At 36.4% G+C, this 16,092-nt stretch overlaps 1 protein-coding gene across 2 annotated transcripts in view; it reads left to right on the forward strand.

Moving 5' to 3' along the window:
- RFX3 (regulatory factor X3) overlaps window positions 1-16,092 on the forward strand; it is a 158,031-nt gene that overhangs the window by 73,943 nt on the left and 67,996 nt on the right. For both annotated transcript variants that reach the window (XM_044920625.1, XM_021694424.1), the window contains exons 4-5: window positions 4,544-4,618; window positions 13,873-14,054. In XM_044920625.1, coding sequence (XP_044776560.1) covers window positions 4,544-4,618; window positions 13,873-14,054 — 257 coding nt within the window. The remainder of the gene's footprint in view (window positions 1-4,543; window positions 4,619-13,872; window positions 14,055-16,092) is intronic.

Below are 16,092 nucleotides of genomic sequence, written 5' to 3' on the forward strand. Positions count from 1 at the left end.
ACTGCCCCTAAATGAACCCTGTGCTCCAGCCAGCCTTGATTACTCGTACCTGGAGTATCTGGGAGCGGTAGAGCTTTTACTGAAGATTTTGTAGGGGAAAAAGCTGAGACTTTAGCATCACACCCTCCAGAGCACAGTCACTCAAAGCCTCTTTGTACTTCTCTTTTCTCACCAGTCTGCCCATTCTTTGCACGGGTGAGGTGGACGCTGACCTCCGTCTTCCCAGATCCCCACCTCCTGTAAACCTCCCGATCCACCAGCAGAGCACCTAAGCCTGAGAGCAACTCAGCAAAACAAGGGGCCATCCTATAGTAATAAAAGGGCCATCCATAATGTTATGGGGATCGATAGATACCAATGGTAAATAATAATGGGGAATTATAAATGATGGGGAAAATGGGTTTTTTCTTATTTCATCTTTGTCTTTAAAAGTATTTGCTGCCTTAAAAAAAGTGCAATATTGTTCCCTTCTTTGAGCTTGGGAGGACATCCAGACACCATCTGACCCCTTCTTCTCCTCTTCCCATCCTCTTTTCCTAAGGGCTTGGGTGGGACTTTCCTCTGAAGTCCTTTTTGGGACACTGATTCTTGGTTGGATATTGTACAAGCCTCAGGGTGACCCTGGGTGGTTGGAGACTCTCCCCCTGTCCTCGGTTCCAACAAGGCAGCATTAGCATTGTAGTGACTTTAAAAGAGTTTGGAACCTGGGTTTGAGGCCACATGTTTGTCATACTGTGTATCTATCCCCCATCAGATCATAGGTACCCTGTCCCCTTTAAGGCCTTCTTAGAGGGTTTGCTCTCTTTTTGTAGGAGCTCCACTGAGTTTTGTTATTGTTTTTTGTTCGTTTGTTTGTTTTTTCCTCCTGGATATGAAATACAGCACCTCCCTGGCCTCTTCTGAATTTCTGATGCTAATTGCTGAGAAATCAGGAAAGACTTCCTTCACTGATGCAATCTGCCACAGATGTATAAACTTGCTGTACTCTCAAAATAACAGGGGTTTCTTCTGCCTTACAGAGTCCATGGTTTTTTTTCTTTCTTAAATCTACCATGCGCACACACACACACACACGCATACACACACAAAATCTGCCACCCCAAGAACTAAGGTTTGCTTGTTGTCATGTGGTCAGATTTTTATCACAGTTGTAATCATGCTACTTTCTGTACCAGAAGTGAAGTAGCTGGTATGGTCTCTAACTAGCACTTCAGCCTTAGTATGGGGTGTCTTTTGCCCAAGTGAAGGAAACCCACTTACACCATTCCCTGGCTTTCAGTCTTTTGAGAACTCAGTGTTTGGTTGGGGAAGCTGAGTGTTACACCTGTATTCATTTTAATCCTCTAGTGACTAACTGGTGACGCAATCCCAAACATTTTTTTTTTTAATATAGCGGCTGGTGTCCCTTTACTCTTTCTTCACCCAAGTTAAGCTTCACTGGCAGCAAAACTCCCAGGGGTCCCTGCTCCCTGATGAAGCGTGATTTCTCTGAATCGTCTTCAGGTCAATGGTCAATGACTCTCTCCGCGAGGTTCTCCATGCAGTCCCCATTTTTCACATGATGCTCAGTAGTACCTTGTCATACAACACACTGCAAAGAGGTCTTTGCATCTTCCTGCTGCCGTGTGGTCAGAAAGAAATCTGGCGTATGAGTGGAGGAAGTTCTCATTACCTGCGCGTTGACTCTTCGGACTTGGCTAGGCATTCTGTGGGGGCTGTCTCTGAGGCTTGGAGACCACATGGGATTCCCAGAGCTGGAGAACGTCTCATTTATCTTTCTTGCTTTTTCCTGCCACTCCAGTGAGATGCAGCAGCCTGCCTAAACCCAGTGCAAAATCCTCTTCTCCCATTGCTGAAAATATGTCTGCAGGAGGATGGAAGCAAGGTTTCCTGTCTTTGGCGGAGAACCGCCCCCAGAGTCAATTCCCATTCTCACGGGAGCCCTGTGTTAAGCTGGTGAATCTGGAGGGTTTTAAAATCGTCCCTAGTATAGTGATGAGGATCTTCTTTTATCTTCCAGAAAGACTGATTTTTCTAGGAAGTCGTGTGCCCAGATTGTCGGGAATGGACAGCAGTTTCTTACCTGCTCTTTCACACGGGGAGTTTCTTGGTGTCATTCACCCCAGTAATCCTACTTAATGCTCTGAAAACCTGTCTCTCCAGGCCGGACATCTAATTTCAGATGGAGCGTCCCACCATTTGATCTCAGAAGAGTTGCTATAACTTCTTACCTGATTATGAGGCAATAGTCCAGGGTCACCTGAACCAGCCTCAACTCCCAAGCACCACATATCCTAGCAGCAGATAATTGCAGAGAGGATGTGTACACTCCTGGTGACTCAGTTTCAGGATGATTATTCAGTAAGAGGTACAACTGGGCACTGAACCTTAGTTCAGAGCATTGACTTTTCAAAAAATAATCTCCTGTATAATCATCGTCTAAAGCCTCACTGGTTTAAGGAAGAAATGGAAAATGTCTACCATGCCCACTTTTTAATGATAAAAAACAGCAACCACGAATCCTTTTAGTCCTAAAGAAATTAAAATTCCTGATTAATAAACACACACAGACCTGGATTTCACCATCACCACTGTAGTGACACCTCTGATCATTTTCACCTTTCATCTCAACATGGAGAATCACGCGACGCAGGTCGTTTTATTTTTGTTTAGTAGACTGAAATCGAACTTCGAATTCTCCACACTCAAACTTGAAAGAAAATGTGGGCATTGTAGTAAATTAGACTTCTGAGCGAATTCTTCATAGAAGTGATCTAAAGTCACATAAGGGGGAGGCTTTTCAGCTCTTTTTTTGATATATGTGTTCTCTTTGAAAACAAGAACACTTATGGATGCCCTTTTAAGAGACCCACTACCGAGGTCCTTTATAGTTTTGCAGTTTAACATTTTAGTAAAGTGCTTGTTTACTCATTACTCTTTACATTTATGTTGCTCTTTCTGTAATGTGTCTTTTTTCACCAGTATGATATCACCTTCTTCAGTTGATTTTCAAATAGGATGGTAAACTATGTGACCATTCCACCCAGCAGGGAGAGTGTTTTAGAAGCCAGCTTACTTAATTTTGTGATCCAAAAGAAATTAACAGTGAAACAAATTGTATTACATCATCTTATGAATTACTATAATCTTTATTTTAAGAATCTTTTTTTCTACAATTTCTAGCCTCACATTTTTGTCAGTATTCTATCTTATTAACTCTAGGGAGGAAGAACCAGTAACTTGTGGAAATAACATAAAATAGAATGAAAGCTATTTAAGTTTCCAAGTTGCTTGGAAGAAAATTGGATTTAATGCTGATATAATTGCGACTGGACAGTCTGTGGATAGAGTTCCACCAGAGAGCAATTGGGAAGTTGATGGGGAAAAAAACTTTGCTATGGACATTGCCGTCCACCGTTTTTGTGTTGGTGGGGAGACACGGTATGTGAGAATTTCAAGGCATCATTAATTTCCATAGCCACTGTAAAATAGAAGTAAGTTAACTACATTTGAAAACACTAAGTATTCTTTATAGCTCCTTCTACTGATATGTAGATTTGATCATACGGTAGAAATAAAAGTAATGAAATCAATTTTCTCTCTTACATAATGTGATTTTTAAATTTAACTTTAGTTAATATTGTTAATATAACCCAGTAACCAAATAGAGTGTGTTCAGAACCTGATTTTATAGTATGTGCCCTAGCACTAGGAGCCAAGACATAGAAATCTTCCAATATGAGGTTATCAAGAGGGCATCCCATTTATTATTGGCACCTGCTGTTTAATTACGGTGCTATGATTGCTCGTGGTATGCTGAGATTACATGGCGTAAAACTGTTTCTGTGGTTGTCTTTTTCTTTGTTGATTCTGAATTATTTTCTCTTTTTTGTTCCATTTCTGCTGTCATTTCTAATAGCTCTGCCTCACCACCACTTCCTAAAATATAATGTAGGGGCCATGATTACATCGTAGTGTTTGTTCATACTAATGACCCTCCGCTTCCAAATTTTAATACAAGGTTAAGAGAGGAATGGGTAGAGTTAGTAGCTTTTGAACATTAATGAAGGGGTCTTTGTACATTTGCATTAAAATACTAATGCATGTTAAACACAAAATCTGCAGGGTAATTTTTCTTTCATGACAAAATAGAGCAAATATTAAATACCCTTTAGGTGGGAGACTATTTTAGAGTGGTTACCATCCCACATCTTGAACTCTGAAAGTCAAGAACATTTTCTCATAACTAGAAAGAATCCACTGGGGTTCCTGCTCTTCAGGCCTCCATTCTGATCATCATTACAGAATGTTTAAAAAAAGGGTGTACTTTTTGCGATCGGGCTTATCATTAGTGTGTCTATTTTTATTTTATTCTCTGGGGGGTGGGGCGGGAAGATGGGGGAAAGACACATTTAGTTGAGAGCTGTTCATTAGCCACCATTGAAGAAGAAATTGAACTTTAGAGAATCTATCAAAAATTCTCTGGTGAGCCTTTTATTACTATCTTGTCTTGAGCCCTTTTTTTAATGACATCTATTATCAGATTGAAATGGCGATTGAGACGCTGCAAAAGTCTGACGGTCTGTCCACTCACAGAAGCTCTCTCCTCAACAGCCATGTAAGTTGCCTCTTCTTCATGTAAACTAATCTCTTGCTTGTTCTGCATGTGTTGCTTGCTTCTAAATGCTTGTTTTATTTATTTATTTATTTTGCTTCTTAACCTTCCTTTCTCAGCCCCCTATGATCTCTGTATCCCTTAATGGCTATTTTATACAGTGGAATATCTAAAAAAAAAAAAAAAACAAAAACAAAAAACAAAAAAACAAAAATGCAAAAATGGAGGTCCCGATATACTGCTTTACTAGGTTTTTGTGCTGTTTTGGTACAGATGTAACATTTCCAAGTTAATACTGAGCTGCCATTTACTTGTGAAAATTAATTAATGGGGATTTTCAATATTTAAAGTTTTCTGGTTTGATATTAATTGTGAAGCGAATGCTTGTGATCCGCATCTCTGTGTTAGTTAAAGCAGGGAAACAGTCGTGTCTACTTGTATGACCAGTAGTATTCTTTAAGTGGAAAAAGATGATTAATACCCAACGCAATGGTAAACTGTCTGAAAATGATTTATTTACCAGTAAGACTATATAAGGTAGGCAAGAAACTGACCTAGGTGAGCTCAGGTCCTGAGACCTCCAGAAAAATGAAGCTGGGCCAAGAGAAGAAATGAGACTCTAGATAAGCCATAAATTGCTAATAATTGAGATTAAACAGGATCATTGTTACTATTTCTTGATGCTTTTAACTGTTACCAGATGCAGCCATCACTGTAACACTGGTAAGTCTGAGAAGAACAATGACAGTTTTGTGAAACTATAAACATTTTCAAATTTCAAATTTCGGGGAACCAATGGAAATGATGATTAAAAATTATTTTGTTGCTGTGATTTCTGAATATATGGGAAAAAGTAAATAGAACTATGACTTACCTGTTTTAGACAGATCTTCTGCTAAATTAATATCAATGACAATACACTAAGAATTAGTTTGTCCTCCCAACTGACAATGTATTCTTAAACTGAGAGATAAGTTATTATGATTTTTGGGGCCTGGGTGGCTCAGTCGTTAAGCGTCTGCCTTCGGCTCAGGTCATGATCCCGGGGTCCTGGGATCGAGCCCCACATCTGGCTCCCTGCTCAGCGGGAAGCCTGCTTCTCCCTCTCCCACTCCCCCTGCTTGTGTTCCCTTTCTTGCTGTGTCTTTCTCTGTCAAATAAATAAAATCTTAAAAAAAAAAAGTTATTATGATTTTTAAATTCTTCCCCATATTTTGTGAGTGAAAAGTCTAAAATTGGATCACCCAATTGAAATGAGATATTGTTATTTTTTCAATGAACCTAAAACCTTTAGTTCGCAGATAATATTTTCACTGTGCTTTTTAAATAATTGACTTTTCAAAGATTTAAATTTTATATTCCCACATAACACTAAATACTTCCATGTGTTTTACACATTTGTTTTTAGATGAATATTGTGTGTTCTTTCTTGTTCAAGGGGAAGTATCATGGCAAATAAAAACAGGTTAGCCAGTTTGGAGAATGTCTGCAATTCTGTTGAAAATTATAGATTGTAAATTTCAAAATAATATATGTTTTGGCCTTTCTTTTTGAAACAGTTTAAGGAATGTGATTTTTTTCCCCCCTGTCTGAAAATTTGTATGCAATATGTCACTCTTTTATATGTTTCATCAGTATATCCCTGCTGTGTTAGCATGAATTTGTAGTTGTGATTAAAGGCTGGTTTAATGTACACTATTAGGGTGTATGTTTTTAGGGGGTGGGTAATGACTAACTGGTGTTTGTGTTTTGAAAATGGCAAGTAAAAATGTTGTTCACTTTTAGTCAAAAATGTACAGGGACATAAGGGGAAAAAAACACCTGACGTTTACAGTTACCTTTTTGAACTATCAGACTTCTAAGAAATTGTGTTTTGTTATTCAATTAATATCTCATTTTCACTTGAATTATGCAGTTTAGTAAAATATATGATATGTTTAATTTTAACTTGAATTCGTATATTTATTAGTATTCCATGAACAATAATGCAGGCATAAGAACATTTTTTTTTTGTATATTTTTGTTGATTTGTTGGAAACTCTTCAGGTATGTTGGGGTTTCTTTGAGATTATTAGTCTCTTATAAAACTCACAAAGTAATATTTAATGTTAATGAATGTTTGGCTTAAGCTGCACAAACAACAAATAAATGTGTTACTCTGTGGCTTCATATTTTTTATTACATAGCACGGCAACTCTTCCATAGTGTTTTCCAACCGCCAGAGACCTTTCAGTATATACGGTGGACATAAAGGCATAAATGTTGCGAATGCAGTGATAATCTCTCTCTAGATGTCCTGATTTGTTTTTATTACACCTCCGAGGTAGTTAAATTCATTAAACGCACATTTATGGTCAAGTCTTTAGAAATACCAATGATTCTACAGATGGTATAGAAACAGTAAAGGAAGGATCGTGTCTCTGCTGACCAGTCAGGTTTCTCCCTGAACACATAACAAGAATCCTGTTGTTTTTCTGTCCTTGGAAAGTTAGTGATGCTCCTAATTTTTGTTAGATTAAGCCAAATAACTGGAATAAGCTACTGCATGTGTTCTAGTTGATAACCACCTGCTAAGGGCATTTTAAATTCTGTTGATTTAATTGGTGATGTTCACCTGTAAAGAAAAATTTTAGTGGAGAAGTTCTTAAAAAATATATCCTTAATATCTTAAATGTCAGTAAACCATAAGTTACCTTTATCCCTCACTATATAGGACATAATATAGACTCATTTGAGGTTTGTGGGATTCTTTAAAGTGGACATGAATCCAACCTTATGATGATACTTCCCTGACTTATCAGTTACCACAGAGGATCGATTTCAGTAGGGAAAAAATTAGGAGAACTGATTAATAATTTGTGTCCTATAGTTAGTAGTTTCAAAAGTGGCATCTTAATCATGATTTTTGAGCAGAAAGTCTGTTGTCATTCTATTTTGGAATATGGGATAGAATGGGTTTCCTATTTTCCCTTTAGACATTTGATTATTCACAGTAATTCAGAAAATTCTTATTAGGGTTAAACCAAATAAATAATCTCCTGTCAGTAGAATCCAACATGATTGCTTTGTTTTTCACCTTTCTTTCTACATATTAGAAGACAGAGTGGGGTGGAGTGGGGTGTTGAATTTTGTGTCCCCTTTTCATACCCTTAAGAGTACTTAGTACTGCTACTCCGTTTTTATCATTATCTTGCTATTATCCTCCAAGTTGAAATGCATATATACTTCTCAGTTTCATACCCTATATAGCGCCCCACTCAGAAATTGAGTATAATTACACTGAGTGCCATGTTTTTTTTCTATTATTGTCAATATTCACATAGTGGCAATTATTTCAGTAGTAACACCATGCAGGCAGACAGTAAATACATACTGACAAGTTAAAGTCCCAAGAGAGTAAGAACTTTATATGTTTTGTCCACTGATGCATCCTTGGTACCTAGAGCAGTACCTGGTACATGGTAGAAGTTTCCTAAATATTTGCTCAATGGATGAACCTAAGAAACAAGTAATAGAAGGGAACAGACCTTATCTTACCTTCAGTATTCTCGGTACCTTTGCCTGTCATGTGTACATTTCTTGGGGGACCCATGCATGCGTTGTTTTGTTATCAAGCATGCTTCTATCGGTTTGTTTATGAACATCGTTGGCATAGAGTGGCCTTCTCCCTGCATACCATTTGAGTGAAAGAGTATATGATCACTCTATCACTGCCCCACGGGCAACCTTCAGTTTAAGAATAGACAACTTTGTTTCTCTCCAAATAATCTAATCCTTCAAAAAAATTATAGGCCAGGTTGATATCACTCATCTCCTTGTATTTTAGAATGGTACTTTTGATTTAGCTTTACAGAATTCACTCTATTAGTATAATAATTTTTACTTAAATATTTTTATTTCCAAATCTTTTGTATGTGAAGATGCATTGGGGCTAAATGATGTATATCATCTGCCTAAAACAGACTATCATTGCAGACTTAAGTTTATTTTATACTCCTTCTCAATGGTAATTAATATAAATTGGCACTTAATGATTATTTTGTATCCAGTGTGAGGTATTTTAGATTGCAAATTTGAACACAGAAATGTTCTTAAACTAATTGTTCCCAATTTCCACATAATGTTCTTGAACTTGTGCATTTTTAAGAAATTCCATCTAAAGTATATAAAAAGCATTAGGTATTTATTTTTTATACCTTTTACAATGTAGCAAGTTGTTTTATGATTTTTGCTGATTTTAGCTACTGAAATATATTCAGCTCAAAGCAAACCCTTGTTTTATACTCACTTTCCCTTGACTTTGGTATACTGTAAATATAAGTTATGACAGAAATAAGACCTGTCAAAATGCATATCATCAGTGAACTGAACTTCAAATGAATCCTAATGGATAATAATCCATCTGGGAAAAAATGCCAAATGTTACATTTAGATGTTAATTGGGGAATGCAGTATGTATTTTTTTTTAATTTGTCAATCAGTATTTCCCTTTGGGAAAAATAGGAACTGTTCATCTTCCTTAATCTACCCTGATTAATATAGATTAAATGCAAAGGTTGAAAGATGCAATTATCTTGGTTTCCACCCTTACATGAATTTGTGTTAGTTCATTAGTAGAATAATCAAGTTTTAAAGATAAAGGTTAAAAGTTCCTACGGTATTTTATGGGCTTTTAAAAACCATAGATGTAAACAAATATTTTATGGCATTTTATAACAGAGTAAAAGAAACAGTAATAGTTTAGCTCCAAATTGCTAAATGTTAAGGATATTGAATTTTAGTGTCCAAAGGGATTTTATTAAAAACAAAACCCAAGGAAACTATACCTTGTAACAAGCCTTAACTTCCCTTGGGCAGCACAAGAGGTGTATGCCTTTAGGTTACACTTAGCCCAGGTTTCTCTCACAACAAAATTAATCCTTTCATATACTGTGTTTCAGACTCAAATATCTGATTTACAATTTCATCACTGTGTCAAAACTTGAAGGTGAAATAACAGGCATGTAGAATGCACATGATAATCCCCTGCTGAATCTCAGAATCTAAGCGATAGCTCCTAAACCTATGTCCACTTATAGAATGAGCTAAAGAGCACTACACTTAGGTGGTAGAGTTGTCCCCAGGTTTCCTAGCTGGAGCCTCCAGCCTTCAGGGTTTTTTACCTCCACTCAGTCTCCTGCTCTTCCAAGCGATCTCCAGCCTTCTGGCAAGGAATAAATGTTCTTCCTCCTGCAAATAAGGGGCAGGGAATGAAATGTACCTTTGCTACTGTCAAAGTTATGGTCATCCGAACACCCACTCTTCCAGAGTTTTTCAAATCAACTGATGTTGTAGACACGTACATACACACACATATTGCAAATAAACTCAGATTTTTTTTTTAAAGAACTGGCTTGGAAATGAAGAGTCTATAAGAATATAAAACTGGGGGCGCCTGGGTGGCTCAGTCGTTAAGCGTCTGCCTTCGGCCCAGGTCATAATCCCAGGGTTCTGGGATCGAGCCCCGCATCGGGCTCCCTGCTCCGCGGGAAGCCTGCTTCTCCCTCTCCCGCTCCCCCCGCTTGTGTTCCCTCTCTTGCTGTGTCTCTCTCTGTCAAATAAATAAAATCTTAAAAATATATATATAATATAAAACTGTATACAATAAAAGAAGTTTGCAAAGTAGTCAGTCCAGATTTTTTTGACTTGCTGAGCATTTCAGAGGACCACGTAGCCAATCCAGTAAAAACTTCATTTTCTCTATTCATTTGGGGCTTGAGTAATATTATCCAGGCTTCGAAGTGTTTTAAGACAACATTGCTGGGCGCCTGGGTGGCTCAGTTGGTTAAGCAACTGCCTTCAGCTCAGGTCATGATCCTGGAGTCCCGGGATCGAGTCCCGCATCGGACTCCCTGCTCAGCGGGGAGTCTGCTTCTCCCTCTGACCCTCCCCCCTCTCATGCTCTCTCTCTCTCATTCTCTCTCTCAAATAAATAAATAAAATCTTTTAAAAAAAAAAAAGACAACATTGCTGTCATTATCTCACTATTTCTGTGGAAAGTTTTCTTTGATTAAGAATGGTCTGATTAACTCTTTTATATATGTAAACATACCTTTGGACTCAAAATACTTTCTGTTGAACTTCAATATTTGCACTAGTTTTCACTTTTATAAAAGACATCTTAAGATCATACCCTTCAAATATTTTATTATTAGATTTGCTTTTCAGGTTTTTTTTTAATCTACAAGACAATTTTCTTTATCATGAGAAAATAGTAAACTGTCATTTTTAGATACCTGTCTTTACATTTAAGTAATTAAATATTGCAAGAAAACTAGTAAACATTTGAGGCAGTTTACGGAAATTTTCTATTTGTATCTCATTAAACAAAGTATTTTTATTTGCTTTATAGCTTATTGAAAGTATTTTGCATCAGATCTATTTTTACCAGTTGCATACTTTGGGTTATAAAGTTCATGTTATAAAATCATTTTCCATTTCTGAAAAAAGAATATCCTTTCAATTAACATTTCCTATGTAGATCTGTGTTCTGTTCATTAGCAAAGAAAGAAATATTTTATTTTTATTTATTTATTTTTGTTAAAAATCATATTACTTTGACTTTGACAGTATGCCTTATATGAGGAAGCAAAGATAATATATATACAAACATATTTTTGGTATTTTTGACTTACACGTGTTGTGTGTTCCATGCTTGTGGATGTGAACACTTCATTAGTCCAGCTGCAAAATACTGTTTTCCCAAAAATATATAGAGTTTTTTATACGTTTGCCTTTCTGAGGATTCTTTTTTGGTGTTTCCTTTATATTTCCTCATCTCAAGAAACTGAACTTCTCAGAGAATATTCCTTTCTATGTTTCTAGAGTCTCTGCCCTATATTTCTAGATTCTTTATATATTTAGAATACCAGTGGAAGGCTTCATCTAGTATATGCTCACAAAAAAGAGCTAGCATTTCTGGGAGATATGGTTCACTAGAGCTTCCCCAACACCATTCAAGTGAGGAAGCAATGCCTTCAGATGCCAGTCATCTTACTGCTGCACGTGGATGAATTGTACGAGGCAGGTTTGTAGGGCCATATTTTGTGTGTCATCGACTTCAGTTGCCTTCATAATCTAGAGACTCTGAATCTGAAAATTTATGAAGAAATGCTAGAGACATCCTGACCCACTGTGGTAGGCAGAATACTAATCTGAACTTAGTAACTGGATTTTTCAATCATTTTTTCCCCTCTCTTTTATATGCAATGAATATGGATAAGTGAACTTAACTCTGTGTGTTATTTAGAATACTCAGAAATCCCATGTCTCTGGAAAACGCCTTTACTGACAGTCAGGTTACAGATAATTCATCTCTAAAGAATTCTTTTGACCTTTAATTTTTCTGTCGTTATGTAAATGAACGTTTATTTTGTATAACCTTTTTAAAAGGGAGGGTTGTATATGTTATAGAGGCAATGGGTATGTTTAAACTCACATATTCATATGCATTAAGTGTTCACAGAGAACTTCAAGACTCCCTGACCAGAACATGAACTTTATTTGTAGAAGTACTCTGCTCTGGGGGCACCTGGGTGCTCAGTCGGTTAAGCGTCCCACTCTTGATCTCAGCTCCGGTCTTGATCTCAGGCTTGTGAGTTCAAGCCCCTTGTTGGGCTCCACACTAGGTGTGGAGCCTACTTAAAACAAACAAACAAAAAAGTACTCCGCCCTAACCTGTAGACTTGGTGCCCATATTTTCTGAGCCAACATCAGTATGAGTTTAGTGACGTAAGTTTAATTAAATGAAGTTTAATGCTTAAATATAAGCATCGTGTAGGAATATTTGAAATTAAAATGGTTCTGGGCAATTCAGCTGTCATAGTTAAAGGCAATAATTCTAAAATATTTTTAATGAATTTTCTTACTAAGAGTCTGAGAGTTCAGGTTCTGAGTTTGTTCACGAATCTTAAAATATATAAGCAAATGCTTTAATATATTTGAGTGTCCGTATTGTCTTTTTTGGAATATGATCCTAAATTCCTAGAGGACGGGAGTGAGATCATATTCATTTCTACATCACTAGGTGCCTAGCACGTTGACTGGCTCATAGTTGATGCGCCAGGAATTCTTGGGCTCTCATGACTTAAGTTTAATTTAAATTGCATGTAAAAATATCACTTCTTTATCACACCTCTTATATATGGCATGGAAATTTTGTTGAGACAAGTTATGTGAAGTATTTGCTGCTTTACGGAAATAACAACCAGTACGCAAGTAATCAGCAAACGTGTGCTGGGAACCCAATCAGGCTCTGAGACAATCTGTGACCTTAAGAAAGTCATTTAAATCTATTTCATTTCTCTTTTATAAATAAATGAATGAACGAGTTAATAATTTCATTTTCCTACTGTTGATATTCAGTAATACATACCTACATTATATTTTCTAAAATTTTTTTGCACTTGCTATACTTTAAAGATTATTTTTAAAAAATACAGGACAACATAAACCTTTAAAATGTGAACTACAGACCGAGAAAGTGTTGCTTTACCAACTACCATTGTAATGTGTCTTCCAAAATTATGAAGAAACATAGCAGGGAGGTAGCAAAACTCCAATGATTATAATAAAAGATTGCTTTTCTAAAGTTACATAATTTTTTTTTTAAATCAGTGTCTAATGAATTTCTTTCCTTCTGGGGAAGAAATGACTGGATTTTTTCCTTTCTGCTTACAGAATTGGACACAGTAGATAATACCATTGTTGTCCTGTTTGAGTAAATTAGATAGGTCAATTAAAATTCTATGTAAATGAATAGAAACTTAATACAAAAACTCATACCAGGCAGCCTGCTGTTCATGTGTTAAAACAAACTAACACTAAAGCCATATTATGTGCCACGCTTACAAACATGTCTTGTACTGTAGCAATTACAAATTTTATTTACAACCGGTTAATGGGATTATCTGAATTCCCCAAAGAGGTGTTTGTCTACAAAATTGCAATCAATACAGGGAATATTAGTGTTCTTTACATGTGCTTGAGTGTTTGAAGGCGTGGACATGGTCCAAGGTCATAAATTATGTTCAGCAATGCACACTTCCCCGAGTTTTCAAGGTCAGATTATGCCAGCCTGTGAATTACAACAGTTTACCGTATTACAAGGCTTGGTGAAGATCTTCTAAGTATTTCTGTGTATTGTATTTATAGTGGCTTGTGGACATTTTGGTAAATTACCTGGTTTCTCTGTGTTTACCCTGTCTGATTTATACTAGCTCCAGTGGCTATTGGACAATTACGAGACTGCAGAAGGAGTGAGCCTTCCCAGAAGCACGTTGTACAACCACTACCTACGACATTGTCAGGAACACAAACTGGACCCAGTCAATGCTGCTTCTTTTGGAAAACTAATAAGGTCAATTTTTATGGGATTACGAACCAGGAGATTGGGAACTAGGTTAGTACAAAAAAATAAGATCACAAACTAATCCCTCTCTTTCAAACTAAAGCGGTTCAATATATCGTCGGAGCAAAAGTGCTTGATTATGGATAACATATAAAGAAAAAATAAGGAAATAGCTCAATTTATACAGTCTCTCATGAAGAGGTTGTTATCCGGGGAATACTGTGAAGCCAGAACGATGCACTGTCTTAAATGTAACTGAGCACAGCTTTGAGAAGAGTTGATTCTCAAATCATCCAGAAATCAGCGAGTCAAACTGTTAGTGGAATATTTACACATGGTGCCTTAAAAATTAATATATATCACTATTTTCTCTTTTTAAAAATAATCAGACTAGAGATGAGTAAGGGATGTAGTCAATGGAAAACTATGTATCTCTTGACTCTGGCAAAATTACATTGAAATGTCTTTATAAATAACTCTTCTATTTGAATAGAGTGAGAAATTAAAGCTGAGTTTTTCTTTTCATTTCTGGAGATCAGTTAAAAATCATTTGGTGAACTTGAAAAATTGGGGAGTTTGAAGCCCTCAGTAATGACATGGTCCTATTTAACCTCTTATTAGCCTTTTTTAAACTCTTGACTGTGAAACCATACATGTGTAGAAGTAAAAATATAGTATGCTTCTGTTGCACAGAAACCAATAATGTGAAAGAGATTCTTAGTTTCTCATTTCTTTCCTTTGGAAAGAGATATGAGTGTTTTTACTAATCAAAATATCATGAACATAATACTTGGAACTGTAGAGTTTCATTTTGGGCCTTTCTCTAATTTTTACAAATTATCATAACATAATTATTTTAAGAAGCTGGGCAGAAGGATATGGATGTTTTCGATTTCCTAAATCCTACAGCAATCCATATTAAAAAGTATAAAAATAAAGATGCTACGCTATATAACATTAGATGATACACCCCTCATTGGTTTTTAAGTCACAGCTTCCTAGTATTCTAGTGAAGACTATTTAATATTGTTAATGAAACAAAGAGACCCTTGGTAATTGACTTCATTGTAAATGTATGCTAAAAAAAGGGGGGGGATGTCTCAGATTTATGGCATTGACGAGGTCTGTATGTATTCAGAGTGTGAATACTCCTTTCTGTTGCATTTCAAATGATTGTATCTTCAGGTTGCTGGAGGTTCAGTTCTCTCATAAATATATTTTCTTCTACCTGTACTTGAAAAGATAGTATACTTTAAACTGGAGAATATGATTGTCTATTACGGGTGAAGGAACTAAAGCTTTCAGTCCCTTGAAAAAAGCTCTTTGTCTCTCTCATATTTTTCCCCCCAGAGCCACAAAAATCATTATTTGGGGATCTAACCTACTATCCCCTCGCCAAAGGCTCAGTAGTTATGCATACCGTGCCAATATTTTGAGACTCTGGGCTTTATTCAGCATTCTAATAGTGGTATTGTTGTGCTCCTTTTGTTGCTGAGAGGGATTTCAATGGGTCCTATTTTGAGGCTCCATTCAAACCTTGAAACACATCTTTAAAATAGAAAGGGACAAAATTGGGGTTGTTTGGGTTTGTGAATGAGTGGAATCCATACTCTATAAGTACATATTGCAATATTGCAGCTTTTACTTTCTGATGTTCTGTTTTTCCCCCTTACTATGTAACAATTATGTCTCCTATTCCTTTTACAATTGTATGTAGTGTTTGCAATTAGAGATGGAAAGGAAAGCCTAGAAGAATAAGGAGAAAAGAAACCCTATGGGGAAAGTTTAAGCAAATGCTATGTTACGAAGACAGCAGAACTCTAATGTAGAATCACTGACAATGATGAGGGTAAAGCACCATAGATTCTATCATGGAAAGTGGTTTCTCATTCATTTACTTCTTCTAACCCAGGGAAGAGAAAGAAAATCAGCCTTATAAACCATGAAGCAAACTAACTCAGATACTACTTTCTTTCTTTCTTTCTTTTTCTTTCTTTCTTTCTCTTTTTCTTTCTTTCTTTCTTTTTTTCTTTCTTTCTCTTTTTCTTTCTTTCTTTCTTTCTTTCTTTCTTTCTTTCTTTCTTTCTTT

Source organism: Neomonachus schauinslandi, chromosome 13 (assembly GCF_002201575.2).
Source record: "Neomonachus schauinslandi chromosome 13, ASM220157v2, whole genome shotgun sequence".
In the NCBI taxonomy this organism is placed as follows: Eukaryota; Metazoa; Chordata; class Mammalia; order Carnivora; family Phocidae; genus Neomonachus; species Neomonachus schauinslandi.